General features: G+C 41.5%; 1 protein-coding gene across 5 annotated transcripts in view; it reads right to left on the bottom strand.

The window, feature by feature from the left end:
• Positions 1-17,940, bottom strand: part of FAM102B (family with sequence similarity 102 member B) — an 87,360-nt gene that overhangs the window by 5,214 nt on the left and 64,206 nt on the right. For 3 of the 5 annotated variants that reach the window (XR_004623342.1, XM_034654005.1, XM_034654006.1), the window contains exons 6-10: positions 10,193-10,296; positions 6,545-6,640; positions 6,212-6,401; positions 5,985-6,112; positions 5,125-5,194 (exon numbers count right to left, since the gene is read on the bottom strand). Coding sequence is in view for 4 of the 5 variants with exons in the window: in XM_034654005.1 (XP_034509896.1) it covers positions 5,125-5,194; positions 5,985-6,112; positions 6,212-6,401; positions 6,545-6,640; positions 10,193-10,296 (588 nt within the window). In the remaining variant the exon portion in view is untranslated. The remainder of the gene's footprint in view (positions 1-5,124; positions 5,195-5,984; positions 6,113-6,211; positions 6,402-6,544; positions 6,641-10,192; positions 10,297-17,940) is intronic. The other 2 variants (XM_034654008.1, XM_034654007.1) reach the window with 1 other exon arrangement.

Below are 17,940 nucleotides of genomic sequence, written 5' to 3'. Positions count from 1 at the left end.
AGTGAATCACCTTTTGAGGCAAAGCTGTCTCATCAGCCTGGCCATTGTATTTTTGGTTATCTTTGTTATAGCAGCTTAGCCTTTGCCCTGATATTCCAGCTACTGACTGACCTCTATTAATGAAATATGGAGAATACTAAAAACTTAAAATTTGCAAGCTTTGTGACTAAAACAGATATTTAAATGAAGTAATGGCCTCATCAACAGAAGGTTTGTTACCACTGATGTACCTAGTACCTTGTCCCTATGTTGTAATGGAATGAACACACATGTTCCCTCTATTGTTCCTTCATCTGGGAGGATAAAGGTTTTCTACAAGTCTATAAAAGCACAGTGTCTTTCTGATGGCAGCTGGGTTTATTTTTAGGTGAGGATCCTTGAGCCCCCCTGAGTAAGCAGAAGGGGAGCTGAGGAGGTGGTGTTGCATGGAGGGGAGGGTATTATGGCTTCAAGTTATCACCAGTACCCATCTCCTCCTGTGTCAAGATGCCAGGGGCTACACTACCTGACCATTTCACTCTGTGTATGCCCAATATCAGTAAGACCAGAAGCAGCCACCATGACTGATCTCTTCCCATATGGAATCTTAAGAGGAAATTCTAAAAAATGGGAGTAATGTACTGGTTACCAGACCACTGTGGACTGAATTGGACTTTTCAACTGACTGCTCAGAGGCTCCTGTTCTTACAGATTCATTCTGCAGAAGAAACAGGAACATTCTCAACAGAACACCTGTGAACATTCACTCACAGCTGCAGACAATCAGAATTTGAAGGGACCTTGCTGAGCGCTGCCCCTGTACACTGGCTTTCAGAGGCCCTAAAATGGTTCTACTCTGGCAATGATGGAGTAACAGGAACCACTTTCCCTCCTGCTTTAAATAACTAGAACATTTTTATAGCACATGTAAAACAACAGTTTCACACACTAGACAACAGGCAGTACAGGACCGGTCCTGAGAGAAGGGAAATCAAGGAAGAAAGTCCAAAGCGGTTTCCTTCAGGGTCCTTCCAGCCTGCAGTGCAGGGAGAACCCCAACACAGGTGGTCTTTCTGAGTGTGGGGGTCAGAGGTCAGACTGGGGGCGAGAATCTGTAGGTGAGGATAACAGAAGGAAGGGCAGGTGAAAATAATGACTGGAGAATTTCCAAATTTGAGGAAAACCGTAAACCACAGATCCAAAAAGCTCCATGAACCCCACGTAGAATAAACACAAAGAAAAACACACCAAGGCACATCATAACCAAACTGCTAAGAACCAGTGATAAAATCTTAAAAATGGCCAGAGATGAAAGATAAATCACACAGAGGAAGAGAAATGAAAGACTTTTTGTCAGGAGCTAAATGTCTCCAAGACAAACAAGGAGTGCAACCCCGCAACCTCTGTAGGCATCCCTGGGCTGGTCAGGCTGTTTCCACCAGGCTTCAAGTGGATTACTGGGGATATGCCTCCCCAAGTCTCTACTGCTTGTTGCTCTGTTCTCTTCAGTCTCATGGGTTCACTTTCTTAGCTAGGTATGTATGGTTCTTGCGCCTCTTCAGTGCCCGAGTAAACAATTCTAGTTTCATCTTGTGCTGCCAGTTTCTCTCTCAGAATAGATCTAATGCTAACACATCCGTTTCTCTGATACACACCGACGAGTGACAGAGAGCCTACGTATGCAAGTACTGTGCTGGGGACTTCACGATAACTCTGCAACAGGGACCGTTAACTAGTGCATGTTAAGTACCTGAGTGTTTCCTGCATGCCAGATTTTGTTTTAGTCATTTCCTTGTGTTACCTCACTTAATTTAAGCCTTATAACTCTTACGAGGTGGGTTCCGTTATCGTCACTACTTTGTAGGTGAGGAGACTGAGGCAGAGAGAAGTGGGGTAGCTTATCGAAGACGCACGGCTGATACTCGGTGGAGCTTGGGACTGAACCCAGGGAACCCAACTCCAGAACCTGTGTCGTTAACCCCAGCGGCGTGTCTTTTTGTGGCAAGAAAGATATAATTTGTCAGCATTATAGCCAAGCCGGGTCATGGTGGCTAAGCCAGGAATGAAACCCATGTCTGACTGCACGGCCCATTCTCTTTTCACCATAATACACTGTCTCTAGCATCCCTCAGCCCTTCTGTGGCATGTGACATTAATCATCTACTTCAACCCCTAATGATCACTTCAGGCTTTCATGCATTGGGTGAGGGTTCTTCTAACATTCATTTGGAAAGGGGGTGGGACCCAGAATTATGGATGCCTTTATAGCCTAGGTTCTAGATTATCTCTCAAATGGAAATTATTTTTCTTTCCTCTTAATAACAACAATGTACACAACTAGCATGTACTCAGAGCTGTCCTGGGTTAGGCACTGTGCTAAATACTTTACGTAAGTTATCTGACTTAATCCTCAGTAAAATCCTGTGAGTTAGGTAACATTTATCACTCCCATTTTTCAGGTGAGGAAAAGAAGTCTTACAGAGGTTGGTAACATCAGTAAAGCAGATAGGGTGGAAGTCTGACTTGGACCCTGCGCAGTCTGAAACGAGAGAAGAGACGGCCTGTGCCTTTGAACATTTACTACTTTGGTTCCAACTGTATTGCTTGCTGTTCCTCTACCTAAATTAATAACTGATAGAGCTTACTGAGTATATTATATCATTTACTCTTTAAATCAATCCCATGATTATCCCCTTTTTTCAACAGGGGTAACTAAAGTTCCATTGAAGTTAAAAGATTTACCAAGGACCCCAAAGTAGTCTGGCTAGGATATGAACCCAAACTCTTTAACTCAAAAACACATGTTCCCTCTACTATACTTATCACTGTCCTCATAAATGTTATTTTTCTACCTTTTCCTTGCTACTAGCTCTCCTTGCTCCGATCTCCCTCCCCCTGCCCTCCAAATTATGGCTAGTTTTCTAAAATGCCCCTCTGATAGATCACTTTCCTGCAAAGAATGATCAAACTGTACACGTGATAAAAAAAGGTAGTAAACTCTTTGTTACGGTGATAGAGGTCATTTACAACCTGGCTCTGAGATTGTTGCCAGCCTCATGTCCCACAGCTCCCTTCCCATGCCCCCTCCTCAGAAGTTCTTATTCACTGGCAACTCCCTAAGTAGGTTAAATTATTCACAAGCTAGCAAGGTATGATGGCTAGCTACCATGAATGCATTTGGACTCAGAGAGACTGGAGTTTCAATCTTGGTTTTATCACTTACTAGTTTTTAGGCTTTGGGCAAGTTACTTTAACCTCTTTGTTTTCTCTTTTTAAAAACTAATAATAGTACTTTGTGAGTACTGAAAGAGAGAACCTAAGAACTGAATGAAACATATATATGTGCCTGGTATAACAAATAAATGCTCAATAAGTGTTATCTATAATTATTACATATTTACTATTACATAATTTCTAATTATTATGCCTATAAGTTCATTCTATTTGAACCTATTAGCAGGAATATTTGTCTTCCTCATATCCACCTGTTAACCCCCAATTACCTTTTAATTCTCCCCAAGAGTCTCTTCAGGTGTCGACTTTCTAGGAAGTTTTCTCTGTGTGAGTGAGGTCCCATCTCTGTTCCCTCTGTCTCCTCTATTTCTCTATATTACAGTACTTATTATACTGCTATACATCTTAGTTTGTCTATCTCACCTGCTACAGAGAGTCCGGTAATAAATATTTTAGGCTTTGTGGGCCATTGTGATCTCTACATACCACTCAGCTCTGCTACTGGGGCACCAAAGCCGCCACAGATAACACATAAATAAGTGCTGTATTCCAACAAAACTATTTTTACAAAAATAGGCAGTGGGCCAACTTGGCACACAGGCTGTAATTTGCCAACCCTATGTGCTAGGAACATAAGCTAGCTGAGGGTGAACGGGGTCTTTCTCCTTTGCATCCTCACCCATAACTTGGCCTAATAAATAGTTACTGAATATAATGAATGGATAGGTCAGTGAGAGTTAATGAAAACTATAAATTGTGCTTATATCCTCTAAAAACCCCAGTTTAAAAGAACTATTTCCTCATAGTCTCTTTATATGTCCCTCTCTTACCTATCACATCTGGTTGTAGATATTTACTGTATCCTTTGTATCTTTTAGACCCTGCAATGTGCTAGACACACAGAAGGTACTCAGTTAAGATGAGTATTGGTGGAACAAATGAATAAGACATTCTTTCAGGCTCTGAGTATTAGATAATAAAATAAGTGTCTCGGACCGAGGGGGCTTCCTAACACAACTCTGACTTATCCTGGAACTTTACATAAATATTACACAGAAATACCGAGTATCGGGGGTACATATTCCTCAAGTGTTCTGAGCATCAGTGCTCACGACTATTTGCTGCAGGGCTGGGAATCAGAATGTTAAGTCTGGCAGGTGCCTTTTCTTCATCTGAATCTGAGACTCCCAAAATGATGTTTGGTTTTTCTGAACTGTTCTTAGTATGTATGTTAGACTCTTTAAGGGTGGAGAAGAGGGGAGTACAAAAAATGGTTAATACCAAGTGTATGCTGTTGAGTGGCTGTGTAACTGCTCACAACAGACACGATCACTGACTGAAGTGTAATTCTGCTTTGCTCTTTCTAAAATATCAGACTAAAAACTCTCTTCTTTTCTTTCTTTTCCTTCCTTTCCTTTCTTTTTCTTCCCTCCCCTCCCCTTCCCTTTCTTTCAAGATTTTATTTATTTGTCAGAGAAGGTGAGAGAGAGCAAGTGCACAAGCAGGGGGAGAAGCAGCCTCCCCGCTGAGTAGGAAGCCTGATGAGGGGCTCGATCCCAGGACCCTGAGACCATGACCTGAGCCAAAGGCAGATGCTTAACCAACTGAGCCACCCAGGCGCTCCCTAAGAACTCTTTTCTAAACATCCCTTTTCATTGCATCTTGCCCAATGCTCTTCTGGTCCTCTACTAATACATTCTAAAAACACATTTAAGAAAGTCAACACATAAACTTACATAATTTCAAACATACTCAAGGAAAACTCAGAGCTGTAATTCTTCTCATGGAAGCACTGTATGTGTCTTCTAGCCTCAGTTATAAACTTTGTACCCCTCATCTTCCACTCAAGAAAATTTAAAAGAAAAAGGCAGTGTATTCTTTATTTAATAAGATACTATCTGGACTACATACCTACTTGGAAGATGATGGCTGCCGAAGGTCGTACTTCCCCCAGGACCCACAAATAACCTCAGGCCTTCCTCTGCAATTCACATGTAAAATATTTGTTGTAGGTACACTTATCAGATTATTGTCAAACAATATTCCTATTGTACTCAATTCCCATTTTACATTTTAGTTTTATTAAAGAAATAAAAAACTTAAAAAGCTACAGGCATGTTTTCAAACAGGCAATGAGAGGACCTCCTCATAGTTATTTCTCATCAACTTCCCTAAAGCTATTTTTCTTTCAAATGGAGTAAAGAAGCCATCTCTTCCTATAAATTTCCACAAGTAAGGTTTAATTATTTCTCTTTACAACCAGTTACATAGTGAAACTAAGTCCATTGTTAACTGCTCTCTCTTCACGCCAACGTGAATAATTATACCTTTCAAACTGGTGGCATGTGCATTTTCAGCCTCAGTGAAAATGCTGAGGAGGGAATAAAGGATTCTGTTATTCACTATCATCTCAAGATCACCACCCAACCTTCCACGTTGCACAGTGATGTGAAGTACTTGTGTCCAGTTCTGTCAAACAGATGGAGACATCTGCCGTAAGGTATACAGACACGGTGGATGTTGAGGCACACACAATACAACCTTTCTTTAAAACTGATGTTTTTAAACTAAAGTTCATTCTCTTCTAAATTTAATATCCATTCCTGGAAATAAATGAGCTACAAAGTTATCTTCAGATTTTCATGGGCAATCAAATTTATTTTGCCAACATATAACAGTCAGTGTGATGTAGGGCCCCTTTCCTGTTGAGCGCACAGACCACACGGACCTGGGCTGCAGACAGCTATGTACATTTAATGTTACCCACACACCTTCTGCACTGGAATCTAGGCTGAAGTCTTGACTCTGTAGTATTTTCTCCACAATATCATCTGCATCCACTCTGGTGTCATCAACTCGCTTCAGCTGAGATTCTACAGAATCTTGCTTCACTGGGCATCTTGGAAAACAATTAAAAACATTTTCCCCCTCCTTTTTCTTATGTTACGAGAACAAAGTTGTTTTTTTCTCCCCACTTAAACACAGACTGGAAGGATACCTGTTGAGCAGGTCTGAAGCTGTATCTTCTTTGCTGGCTGTATCAAGATTTGGTTCAGCTATTTTTTGCTCAATTTCATCACACGGCTCTAGAATGCTTTCAATTCCCGTTGATGTGCTTCCCACTGAGGTGTTTCTCCTGTGGCAGAGCTCAGAAAAACTGGATGACCGGGAGTGGCACGAGCTATACCCTATCAGAGAAGAGTGCTTTGGATGAAATAACGGATATCAAATACATTGCAATCAAGCATTCTTCTTCCACACCCCCGCAATTTCACATAACCCTTTAGAGCAGTAAATGTCTAAGGAATTCAACCTCACTGTTAGCCTCTACCTGATACTTTTGACTGCTGGCTTGCGTAGCTCGATGTTCTGGAATGTCCACAGGCACCAAGTTCATCTGGAACAGAGGCGCTCTTTGTTGAAAGATCTGCAATATGTCATAACGCGATGTTACCAGGACTGCCGACAAGTCAATGGTCAGTTTGTATTCTCATCTGCAGATTTTATGAAGTGCCAAGTTCATTATCAAGAAAAATTAGTTACAAAGTGAAAGAGACCCTTTTAAATTGGTACAATGTCAACTGCATTGCAAAAAATACAAAAAACTTAAATACCTTAGTTTATTGAAGAAATACAGTTTTTTTCATAAGATTTAACAGCATTCTATCTTAAATAAAACCATTGCAGCTTTTATGGTTCAGCATTTCTCTAATAAAAATGAGTTGGATGTATCCTCATACTCACAAAATAGCCAGATTTTTGTGTGCTTTTTGAGGCAATCTTGCTCTCAAAAAATCCATCCCAGCAGTAAACTAAAGAGCACTTTGTTACTTTAATGTTAGTGCTGCTAGTGCTAGGCTATAATTTGGGCAAATGTCTGTGGTTTAAATCAACACAGCATGGAATGTAGCAGTGAGAATAAAAGTTCTCAGGAATTGATTATAGTATTCAGTTTCAAAGTAAATGTACAAAAAAAAAAAAAACCCAAAAAAAACAAAACACAAAAGCCCCAAACCAAAAAACCAACCCAGTGTCAAAGCCATTACTAGCAGTTCCCTGATAATATGCCTATTCCAGATGCTAATTATGTATTTCCAGAACGAGGTTCCTCAAAATGCAAAACTGTGGCCATTTTCATTAGCATGAAATATTCGGAAACTAGAACTATTTTTCCACTTAGAAGTAAAAGGAAACCAACTGAGTAACACAGCAATTATAGCAGCAGTTCTATAAATGATACTGGATGCAGCCAGACCAAGAAATGCTGCCAAACAAGGAAGCTATTGGAGCGACCTGGCCCTTCTGCAAAGGTTTCTCACTTCTGGACAGGCCACAAGCTATAAATCCAAACCAGCATCCCTGGTCCTGCTTTATAGTGGTCCTTAACACAAAAGTGAGCTATAGCAAGATCGAAACCCAAAGTGTTGGTTCATATCAAGAATTATATAGGACTAACCTTTTACTCTGAGAGTTGGCTCAGATTTTAATTCATCCCTTTATCTGTTGGTTTTCAAAATGTATTCATTCAATATTTATTTATTGAATCATTTATTTATTAAGCTGTAATTATTTATTAAGCTGTAACCAAGTCAGGTGCCCAGTAATATAAGATACAGGGGGTACAAAATAAATGCTCAGAGTTTAGAGGTAGAAGCGGTGACAATACAATGTGGCAAGCACTGAGGAAGGGTTATTAAGAGCTTCAAAGGACAAGTACATTGAACACAACCTGGTAGCGGGGGCAAGACCTCATAGAGGAGGCTAAGTCTAGGTCTTTAACCACACAGAGGAACTCCTTGGCAAGACTTGACGGGGAAAAGCACGCCTGCCTCATCTGCAGAGAGCAGACAGATTGGTACAGTCAGAACACTGGGTAGTTGGGCAGGTATGACTGAAGGGATAAGAGAGATGAATAGGTGCCTGGTAGTGAGGGACTTTCAGTGGGTTTATTTTTATTTATTTATTTTTAAAGATTTTATTTATTTATTTGACAGAGAGAGAGAGAGACAGCCAGTGAGAGAGGGAACACAAGCAGGGGGAGTGGGAGAGGAAGAAGCAGGCTTCCTGGGGAAGAGCCTGACGCGGGGCTCGATCCCAGAACTCTGGGATCACGCCCTGAGCTGAAGGCAGACGTCTAATGACTGAGCCACCCAGGCGCCCCTCAATGGGTTTAAAGAAGGAAATAATTCAATGGCTTTAAGCAAGGGTGTGATGTGACCAAACCTACACCCTGGCAACAGGATGAACTCTGCGTGGAAGAGTGAAGGTTTTCACAATAACCCAGCTGAGAGTGACAGGTGGCTAGCAGGCACAAGTGGCAGGGCTTGATAGCCGAGTACAGGAGTGTGCAAGGATAAGGAGACAGAAGATGTGGGAGGAAGGGTTAGGAAGACTTGGGCCAGGTTTGGGGACCCTGAGGTGCCTAAGGACGCCCGGTCACCATGCAGTGAATTGCTCCTGTGCCCCTGGAGGTATGAAGACAAGACAGACCTGATCAGGAAGAACGTGGAGTCTGGCTGAGGAGAAACAAACAGATGGATTTCAGAATATGGAACATGAAGTGGACCTTCCCAGAAAGCATTTGGAAATGTGCACCTGGAGTTTAGCAGGGAGGTCTGGAGGCAACACAGATTAGTAAATCAAAGTGTTTGATACATATTTACATGATCCATTTACATTTACGTGCTACATCCAAGGGCATAGAGGATACTGCCCAGGAACAGTGAGTAGAGGGAACTGAACTCTGTGGAACATCAGTATTTAAGAGGAAGGTGGAAGAAGATGAAGAGGCCTCCAAGAAGCTAGAGAAGGAAAGGTCAGAGAGGCGGGAGCCAAAGGAAAAGAAGGTCAAGAAAGAGTAAATGGTCAAGTCAGGTGAGACCAGAAAAAATGCCCACAGGATTTGATAGTCATGTTACTGGAGACATCAAGACAGGGAAGAAGACAGAAGCCAGGTGGCATATGTATTTAGGAATAAATGCACAGTATATTCTTTGTAGACGTTTGCTTCTAAAAGGTGTGAAAGAGCAAAGGGGAAGACGGAGAAGCAGGGGAGGGGAGGCTGCAGGAAGAAGAGCACGAACCCACAGAAGAGCAGCAGACAGAGGATGTAGGGCCAGTGAGGTGTTTTATTTTAAAGAAAGAATTCAGAATATTTAAATACTGAAGAGAAGGAGCTAATGGAAACAATAAAAGTATGCAAAGGATTCACTGATCCTAAATCAGGAGATGTAGTCCTTATTATCCACAACAAACCTTGTCTTTGCAACTCTAGAAAGGTGGTGAAAATGTTAATCGCATCACTACAACTTTCTTTTCATTCTTTCAAATAATAACCTGGCTCACAAGAAAGAAAGGAAGAGAAGAAAGGAAGCTCCTAAGTCCTTCTTCTTCAGCCAGCTTAACATTTTCCCCACCCTGCTTTTAACTCCTGGAGCAGATTCTGACTGTGGCTGGGGTCTGCCTGGAGACATGGCTCTCAAGGTGTGGCCCAGGGCCCAGCAGCATCCGTATCTCCTGGGAACTCAATAATGCGATTTTTAGGCCCCAACCCCGATCCACCCAATCAAAACCTCTAGCAGCAGGTTTAACAAGCCCACCAGGTGACTCGGATGTACACTCATGTTTGGGGACCACTGACAGAGGAAAAGTGATCCAGGAAGGAGAAGCAACACCTGACAGGTGGCTGGCAGATTGCTGGGCATGTGGAATGGGCAAACTCCTGCGGTACCCCACTACATCTGTAGGGGGCAGAAGTACACAATGGGGGTGTGTGTCACTGCAACATTTAGCTCTTAATCTGTCAGGGCCTAACATTTTAGACAAATGAAGCATTGGCTTAACCAAAAACTGCATAATTAAAACTCTGCTGATAATTATTGGCCCATTTCATCAAGCCACAGAATTTTAAATCTGGGTGGGACTTTGGGCATCTTTTAGGATGTCAAGTCATACAAGTGAAAAAACCACACACTCATACCTGCTATTCCAAGATGGATTTTGAGAGTCTCTCCACCTTTTCTATCTTCTTCCAGAGACTCGGATTCACCAGCAATTGGTATAGACATCGATGTAGAAGGAGGCCTATAAATAAATATTTCTAAGGATCAGAGCTTGATTGATGGGCAACTCTGAAAACTTGAAACAGTGTTAAAGATGGGTTGCAGAGTCAGTACACAGCCTTAGTAAGGTGGCTGCTTAATGTTACCTCTTTGAGGGTGAGCGTAATAAAAATCAACGAATACTGTATGAGCTTCCTCAAAACTGGAATAAGATTCATGAGGGGAAGAAAGGATTTTTACTCAACAGAAGATGTGAGACCAGAAAGGGCACTGCCCTCACGGAGTCTGGGAAAGGGAGAGGGGCTCTGTCCCTGCGTCCCCAGCACCATGAGCGGAGGATGCTTCAACTGTCACCTCTCAGACAGCGCAGGGAGGTGTCTGAGGCAGAGGAGGGGCATCAGGCCCCTCTGCATCTGAGGTGGGGGGGGGAGGTTGTATCACACCTCCCGCTCCAGGTGCCTAAGCTCTCTTGTTGGCTCTGCTAACTTCTTAAATGGTACCCATGGTTTTATCTTTTACCTTCTCTGTAAACAGCTCACCTGCCCCAGGAGGAGTCTGTAAAGAACTCCAGTTGTTTAGATTTGCTTTTCAGGCTGGATTCTCTGGGGTAGGTGATGGATAGATTTTCATTGGCTAATTCAAGGCTCCTATCTCCATATGGAAGCTGTGAAGCAGGGAGGGGCAAGTTCGAGTTCTAACAAGAGCCTTTTTTTTTTTTTTTTTAAATAAAACATCCCCAACCTATTGAGGTTGATAGTCTAGAAAAAAAATCACATCTTCCTAGAGACTATCCCTTGGTGACCTGAGGTAAAATAGAAAGGTGGTTGAAGGGATCATGAAGCTGACCCACTATGTGGCGATTCTCTTTTTGTTTCTGTTATTTTGTATTTATTGAAATTCAAAGCACACTAGCAAAGTACCTCCAAAATAAAGATTAGTAAAATAAACTAAAAAAGTATTTCCAAAATAAAGATGACCAAAAATTAGCCTGAGTATATGAGTTATCTCTTGCTGCTGTAACACATTACCACACACTTAACACAAATTTATTATCTTACATTTCTGTAGGTTAGAAGTCTGACATAGGTTCCACTGGACTCAAATCAAGGGGTTGGCAGGACCACATTCCTCCTTGGAGGCTTTAGGGTAGAATCTGTTCCCTTGTCCACTCCAGCTTCCAGAGACCACCTGCATTCCTTGGCTCATGGTTCCTTCCTCTATCTTTAAGGCCAGAAAAGTTGCATCTCTCTCTGACTGTTCTGTATTTCACATTTTCCTCTGACCCTGACACTCTTTCAATTACCTTTTCCCTTGAATTATACCTCCACCCTTTAAAAGGGCCCTTGGGATTATATTGGGCCCATCTGGAGAACCCAGAATAATTTCCCTATTTGAGGTCAGCAAATTAGTACCTTAATTCCACCTGCCACCTAATTCTCCTTTGCCATTTAACCCAACACATTCACAGGTTCTGGGGATTAGGACATAGACATCTTGGGTGGGGGACTAATGCCACACCAATGCCATACATTAAATACACCACAATTTAATATTTTCGTGACAGTTCAATAATTGTCATTCAGCTGCCTTAATCTACAGAATTTATCTTTTTAATCTATATAAAACATTAAACCGGCCAGATGCAGCAGTAACAAAAAAATGTAAAGCAGGGGCGCCTGGGTGGCACAGCGGTTAAGCGTCTGCCTTCGGCTCAGGGCGTGATCCCGGCGTTATGGGATCGAACCCCACATCAGGCTCTTCTGTTGTGAGCCTGCTTCTTCCTCTCCCACTCCCCCTGCTTGTGTTACCTCTCTCGCTGGCTGTCTCTATCTCTGTCGAATAAAGAAATTAAAAAATCTTAAAAAAAATGTAAAGCAATATAAAACAAATTGTACATTTCAAAGTAGTGGTTATTTGTGTGCTTATGCTCATATAGATATAGAACTATACATGTATACACGTGTATATGTGTATATACTATGTGTGTACATATGCTATGTGGTAATTCTTTAATTCTTACTATATTATCTCAGTAGAATCCCCAGGCTATTCAGGCCCTTGAAGACAGAGACATTTCAGATTGCTATTAAATCTATTTAATTTACAGATTATTTCTATCCTAAGATCTTCTAAATTCCAAAATTGCATATCCTGTTGGGATATTTTCTTTTTTTAACAAAATTATCTATCTATGTGTCTATAACATGAATAGGGTGGAGGATGGGGAGAGGCAGAGGGAGACAAAGAATCTTACGCAGGCTCCACACCCAGCGCAAGCCCAACACTGGGCTTGATCTGAGATCCAGGAGCCTGAGATCATCACCTGAGCCCAAATCAAGAGTTGGATGCTTAACCGACTGAACCACCCAGGCGCCCCCTGCTGGGAAATTTTCAAGTATGTGTCCTGCAACTACTTTGAGGTCACTGTATCTCCAACTAAAGCCATCCTCTTTTCCCAAATCTGCTTTCTTCTTGTATTCCCCGACTCTGAATGCCATCACGGTCCATAAAATAACCAAAATTAGAATCCTAGATGCTGCCTCTGGGTCCTTCCTAGTCGCATTTCTCCATATTCAATCAGTTTCCAAATCACACGGATTCTCTCATATTTTTCCTATTCATCATCTCTTCTCAGCCTCCACTAATTACTTCAGTTTGGTCTTCTTTGTACCTTATGACCACAAGAGTCTCACTAGTCTGCGTCCCTCAATCTGTGCTACTGTCACTGTGGTCCTTCTCAAGTGTGCATATGAACATGTTATTCTTTGATTTAAAACACCTCAGTAGCACCTTCCAGATAAAGCTCAAACTCCTTAGAATGGTAATACAAGGCCCTCTGCAGTCTGGCCTAGACCTATCTCTTCAATTGTCAAAGGCTGGATTTTTAAATAATGTAAAATAATAGTGGGGAAAAAAAAAACCCAATCCTGCATTCAATATTCCATAAGAAAAATAATATGCAAAACAAATACACTTACAAAGAATGGAGTCTACAGTCACAGTCATTAATCACTGATGATGACTCATGCCCGCCTGTCCTATCTTTTTAATGCCAGGTCCTTTGTTCTTCCTTTCACAGGTGGCCTGATTATAGTGTCTCCATCCCTCCACCTCTTGGACCTGTTCTCCAGCCTTCAGAGCTCCCAGCCTGTGGCCTCTTCCCCTTCTCCCCCTCTCTCAGTCTCCCTTGGGCTCTGTCCTTTCCTGTCCAGCCTGACTTCAGGGCCACAACACTTTTAGCAATACCTTCCATCTGGCACCCCTTGTTCTGTAGTCTCCAAAACCTTGCAGAGCCCCACCCTGGATAATTTTAGCCTTCTTCATTAGCTGCTCAAATACTGGGGCGACTAAGCATTATGGAGAAAATTCAACATCCGTGGGGAATGAATGATATTAAGGCAAATTTACAATCTATAATCTTAGCTGGGCCTTGGCATCTCTCCGAAGTCTCCCTAGACAACTCAGTCATGTTGAATAAATAATCACTGAGTGCTTAGTATGTGTCAGTTTTTATTCTATTACCCCTTTTTGTTCTGAAAATGTTTTTGTATCCCTTATCAGAAATTGTTTAATATAGCTCAATTACAGAATGAAAGAGATGAGATTTTAATTTCAGAGTAATGTTTAGAGTATGCGAAAAATGACCTAAAATGATAATACTACCTACTTGGTATTCATGCCCTGTAACAATGCCATAAATTTATGCAAGCCATTTTCTTTTCCTAGAGTGTCCTTACCCACCTCCTCTGCTTTGTAATTTCCTATTCATCCTCTAAAAGTTAGCTCAGTGTCACCCGCCCTCAGTGAACACTTTCCTGGCTTTTATGAAAAAGTAGTTAGGGACTCTCTCCTCTATGCCTTGAGAGCATATGTTCTGTGTCCATCTCCCAAATAAATAGTGACTCCTTCAGGGGCTGGTCTTAATTTAGTTTGGTAAATGTTAGCACAAGGTAGACAATCAATGCACACGTACTGAATAAATGAGTGAATCTTGGGACCCTGAACAAATTAGTTCCTTAACCTCTGAGCCTCAAGGTCCTCACTTAAAAAATATGGATGGGGTGCCTGGGTGGCTCAGTCGTTAAGCATCTCCCTTCGGCCTCAGGGCGTGATCCCAGAGTCCTGGGATCGAGCCCCACATTGGGCTCCTCCGCTGGGAGCCTGGTTCTTCCTTTCCACTCCCCCTGCTTATGTTCCCTTTCTCGCTGGCTCTCTCTCTGTCAAATAAATAAACAAAATCTTTAAAAAAAAATATGGATAATGCATCACAGAGTTGTCTCAAGAATTAAACTGGGAGATGATACTAGTCACTAAATCATTCTGACAAACAGTAATTTCCTTCCTTCTAGAATATGAATGCTCCAGAGCCCTAGCTACTCAAGAGGATTACATCATCCCTAGATCTGCATTACCACCAAACCGTCAGGTGCCAGCGGAGCAAGATTTCTCTCTCGAAATATGCTTTTTCTTTATTAGCACTAGTGGTTGGCTTTCCTTTCAGCCAGTTTCATTCTTTCACAAGAGTTGGTGGGTATTTGACGAGTTGCAGAGAACTATAAAACAGAGTTTAGGGCAGGTAGTTAGGAGCCTGACTTACCAGCTGTCTTATGTGTAAATACAGGCTTATGGTATGAAATTTGTCTTTCAGAAAAATAATCCAAGCCATGTTACAGATCCTCTGCTCATAAAATATCAAAGCTAGAATTTAAAGCTGAAAATGCTAAATATCTGTATTCTTGTTAGTTTCTCTAGCAGGTTTTTAAAAACTTTATATTATGAAAAATTCAAAGACAGACAAAAGCCGAGAGAAGAGTAGAAAGAGCCTCCCCAGCAGTTAGTTACTTACAACTAGGTCTTACAGACGAATACTCAGTCATGTCACTCAACTGCTTTGTGCCTTTGTGTCCTCATTAGTAAGATGAGAACGTGGATTATATAATACTTTTAAAATTGGCTTTGTGAAGCTCCCTTGGAGACTTCAGGGGTAGTAAGGTACTATATCTTTTTGCCCCTCCATAGAAAAATGTTATATACTGGGATTTACCATACATTTGAGCAGAAGGACTTTGTGGCTAAATATTCTGAAAAAAAAAATCACTGGACTAGACAACTTCTAACACTCTTTTCAGCTCTCAAGCATTGTGATTTTACACTTATGATATATATTGAAATACACCCTAATAAAAATAATCTCCTTTTTACATCTCGTTTAAACACTTTCCTATTCAGTCCATACTCGGCATGTGTAAGTGCATGGATGTGTTAGAACTGCCCTTTTTCCACTGACAAGTGTACGATTTCAGATATTCAGAGAAAAGAGAAAATAAATATTGGGGGTTTGGTTTTCCTGAGAAATACGCTTATGTATCTTGGGATTAGGTAAGGTCTGTTTATTCTACTGAGTTATAAACATCTTTCTCTATAAACTCTAGACTGTCAGATTCACATTCCTGGAGATAATACAGAACATAAGATGATCTATTTTTGAGCTCTTTAGTATTTGAGTTGCACAAATAGAGAGATAAAATGGTAAAGAAGGCCAGAAAGGGAATATTTACAAGTTCACGAGAAGGAATGATGAATTCCTTTTCTTCTACTTAATTTTGCTGCTCATTTTCCCATTTCACCCTAAGCTGATTCCACTAGAAAAACACTGTTACCTAAGAAGTCAAATACAGTATAGCAATAATTGTTTAGTCCTAAGAGAGCAGGATATAAAGAAATAAGCCAGGAAATTATGGTTTGAGAGATGACAACACAGGAAGGATAAGTTACAGTAAAAGGCATAGTTTAATCAATAATTGATTTTTACAAAAATATGTATTTTAATCTTTACAAAACACTGTAAATAGGGAACTGTATGGACATCACTATTAAAAATTTTTTTAAAAACTTATTTTAGAGTGAAAGAGTGGGGTGGGAGGGGCTGAGGGAGAGGGAGAGAGATATCTCAAGCAGACTCCCCACTGAGCAGAGGCTGATACCACGCTTGATCTCATGGCCCTGAGATCATGACCTGAGACAAAATCAAGAGTCAGACATTCAACTGACTGAGCCACCCAGGTACCCCTGGACATTACTATTAAAAACATGAAGTTGATGCACAGGGAAATAATTAAAGTTTTCTTTTCTAAATATATTTTTCTCAGATATTTAAATAATACATAATTAACTTTCTTTTCTAATTGTCTTCAATTGCCAGTGAGCAATCCTATTGCCTTTTCCCATTCTGTTCACTCTCCTACACTCTGAGAGGACTTTTACTTATCTTTCCTCAAACCCCCACCTCCGTCTTTCCCATCCCCACTCTTCAGTGATCATCTTGTTTCCTATTTCACTAAGAAATCAGGAACAATTTGAAATAACTTCTATTTGCTTCCACTTTTCATATGCCTGCATCTGAAGCCATATTCTCTGCCTTCATTCCTCCTGACAATTCAAGGACACTGTCTAGCAGCTGTCCTTTTTCTCTTCTGTAACACATCTCTCCTTCTCTGTTGAACCAATAATATCACTACATAAATATGCTGAACTATCTCCCATCTTAAAAAAACCCCAAAGACCTGCCTTGACCCTATATCCTCTTTTTATTTGTAACTCCATTTTCTGTTCCTTTTTTTTGCAGCAAAATTCCTCATAAGAATCATTTATATTGTCTCCAATTTTTCTCCTCCCAAACCCTAACTCACTCCAATAAGGGGGCAGGCTCAGAGCATTCTACCGAAGTGCTTGTTAAAGGCACCCATGGTCTCTGTACTGCAGATCCAAAGGTCGATTCTCAGTCCTCATCTTTCATGATCCACTTCCATGGTGTGGGACAGAGCCAACTCTCTCCTTTGAAACACGTCCTTCACTTGGTTTTCAGGACACTCCTCTTCCTCCTCTCTCACAGNCGAGAGAGGGAACACAAGCAGGGGGAGTGGGAGAGGAAGAAGCAGGCTTATAGCGGAGAAGCCTGATGTGGGGCTCGATCCCGCAACGCTGGGATCACGCCCTGAGCCGAAGGCAGACGCTTAACCGCTGTGCCACCCAGGCGCCCCAACTCTCTCCTTTTTGAAACACGTCCTTCACTTGGTTTTTAGGACACTCCTCTTCCTCCTCTCTCACAGTTGTTCCTTTGCTGGTTCTTCCCTGTCTCCCCAATCTCCAACACACTGGAGTGTTCCACTCCTTAGTCTGTGGTTTTCTCTTTATTTATGCTCACTCCCTCTGGGTCATTTAATCAAATCTCATGGCTTTAACTATTATGTGCTGAAGATGTCATGATTTCCAAATTGATATCTCCAGCCGGGCCTCCCCAGTGAACTCTGCAGTGCCATATCCAGCTGCCTGCTTGATGTGACTGGCTGGGTGTTAAACAGGGATTGCCAGCGTAATACGTCCAACACCCAAGCTCCCAACCTCCACCTGTTCCTCTTAGAGGCTCTCTCATTTCAATAAATGAGTTACTCAGGCCTTAAACCTTGGACTACTGAAACAGCCTCCTAACTCATCTTCCTATTTCTGCCCTTGCTCCCATTGTTGTTCCCACAAATGGTCTATTCTCTATCTAGCAGCCATAAGTCAAGATAATTTTATTCCCCTGCTCTAAACCCTCCAGGAGCTTTTTATCTCACTCAGGTTATGAGTGGCTGAGGAGACTCTTTATCATCTGATCCCATTTCCT

Source organism: Ailuropoda melanoleuca, chromosome 2 (genome assembly GCF_002007445.2).
Source record: "Ailuropoda melanoleuca isolate Jingjing chromosome 2, ASM200744v2, whole genome shotgun sequence".
In the NCBI taxonomy this organism is placed as follows: Eukaryota; Metazoa; Chordata; class Mammalia; order Carnivora; family Ursidae; genus Ailuropoda; species Ailuropoda melanoleuca.
The sequence above is the reverse complement of the archived record's forward strand: the minus strand, read 5'-3'. Positions and strand labels throughout refer to the sequence as shown.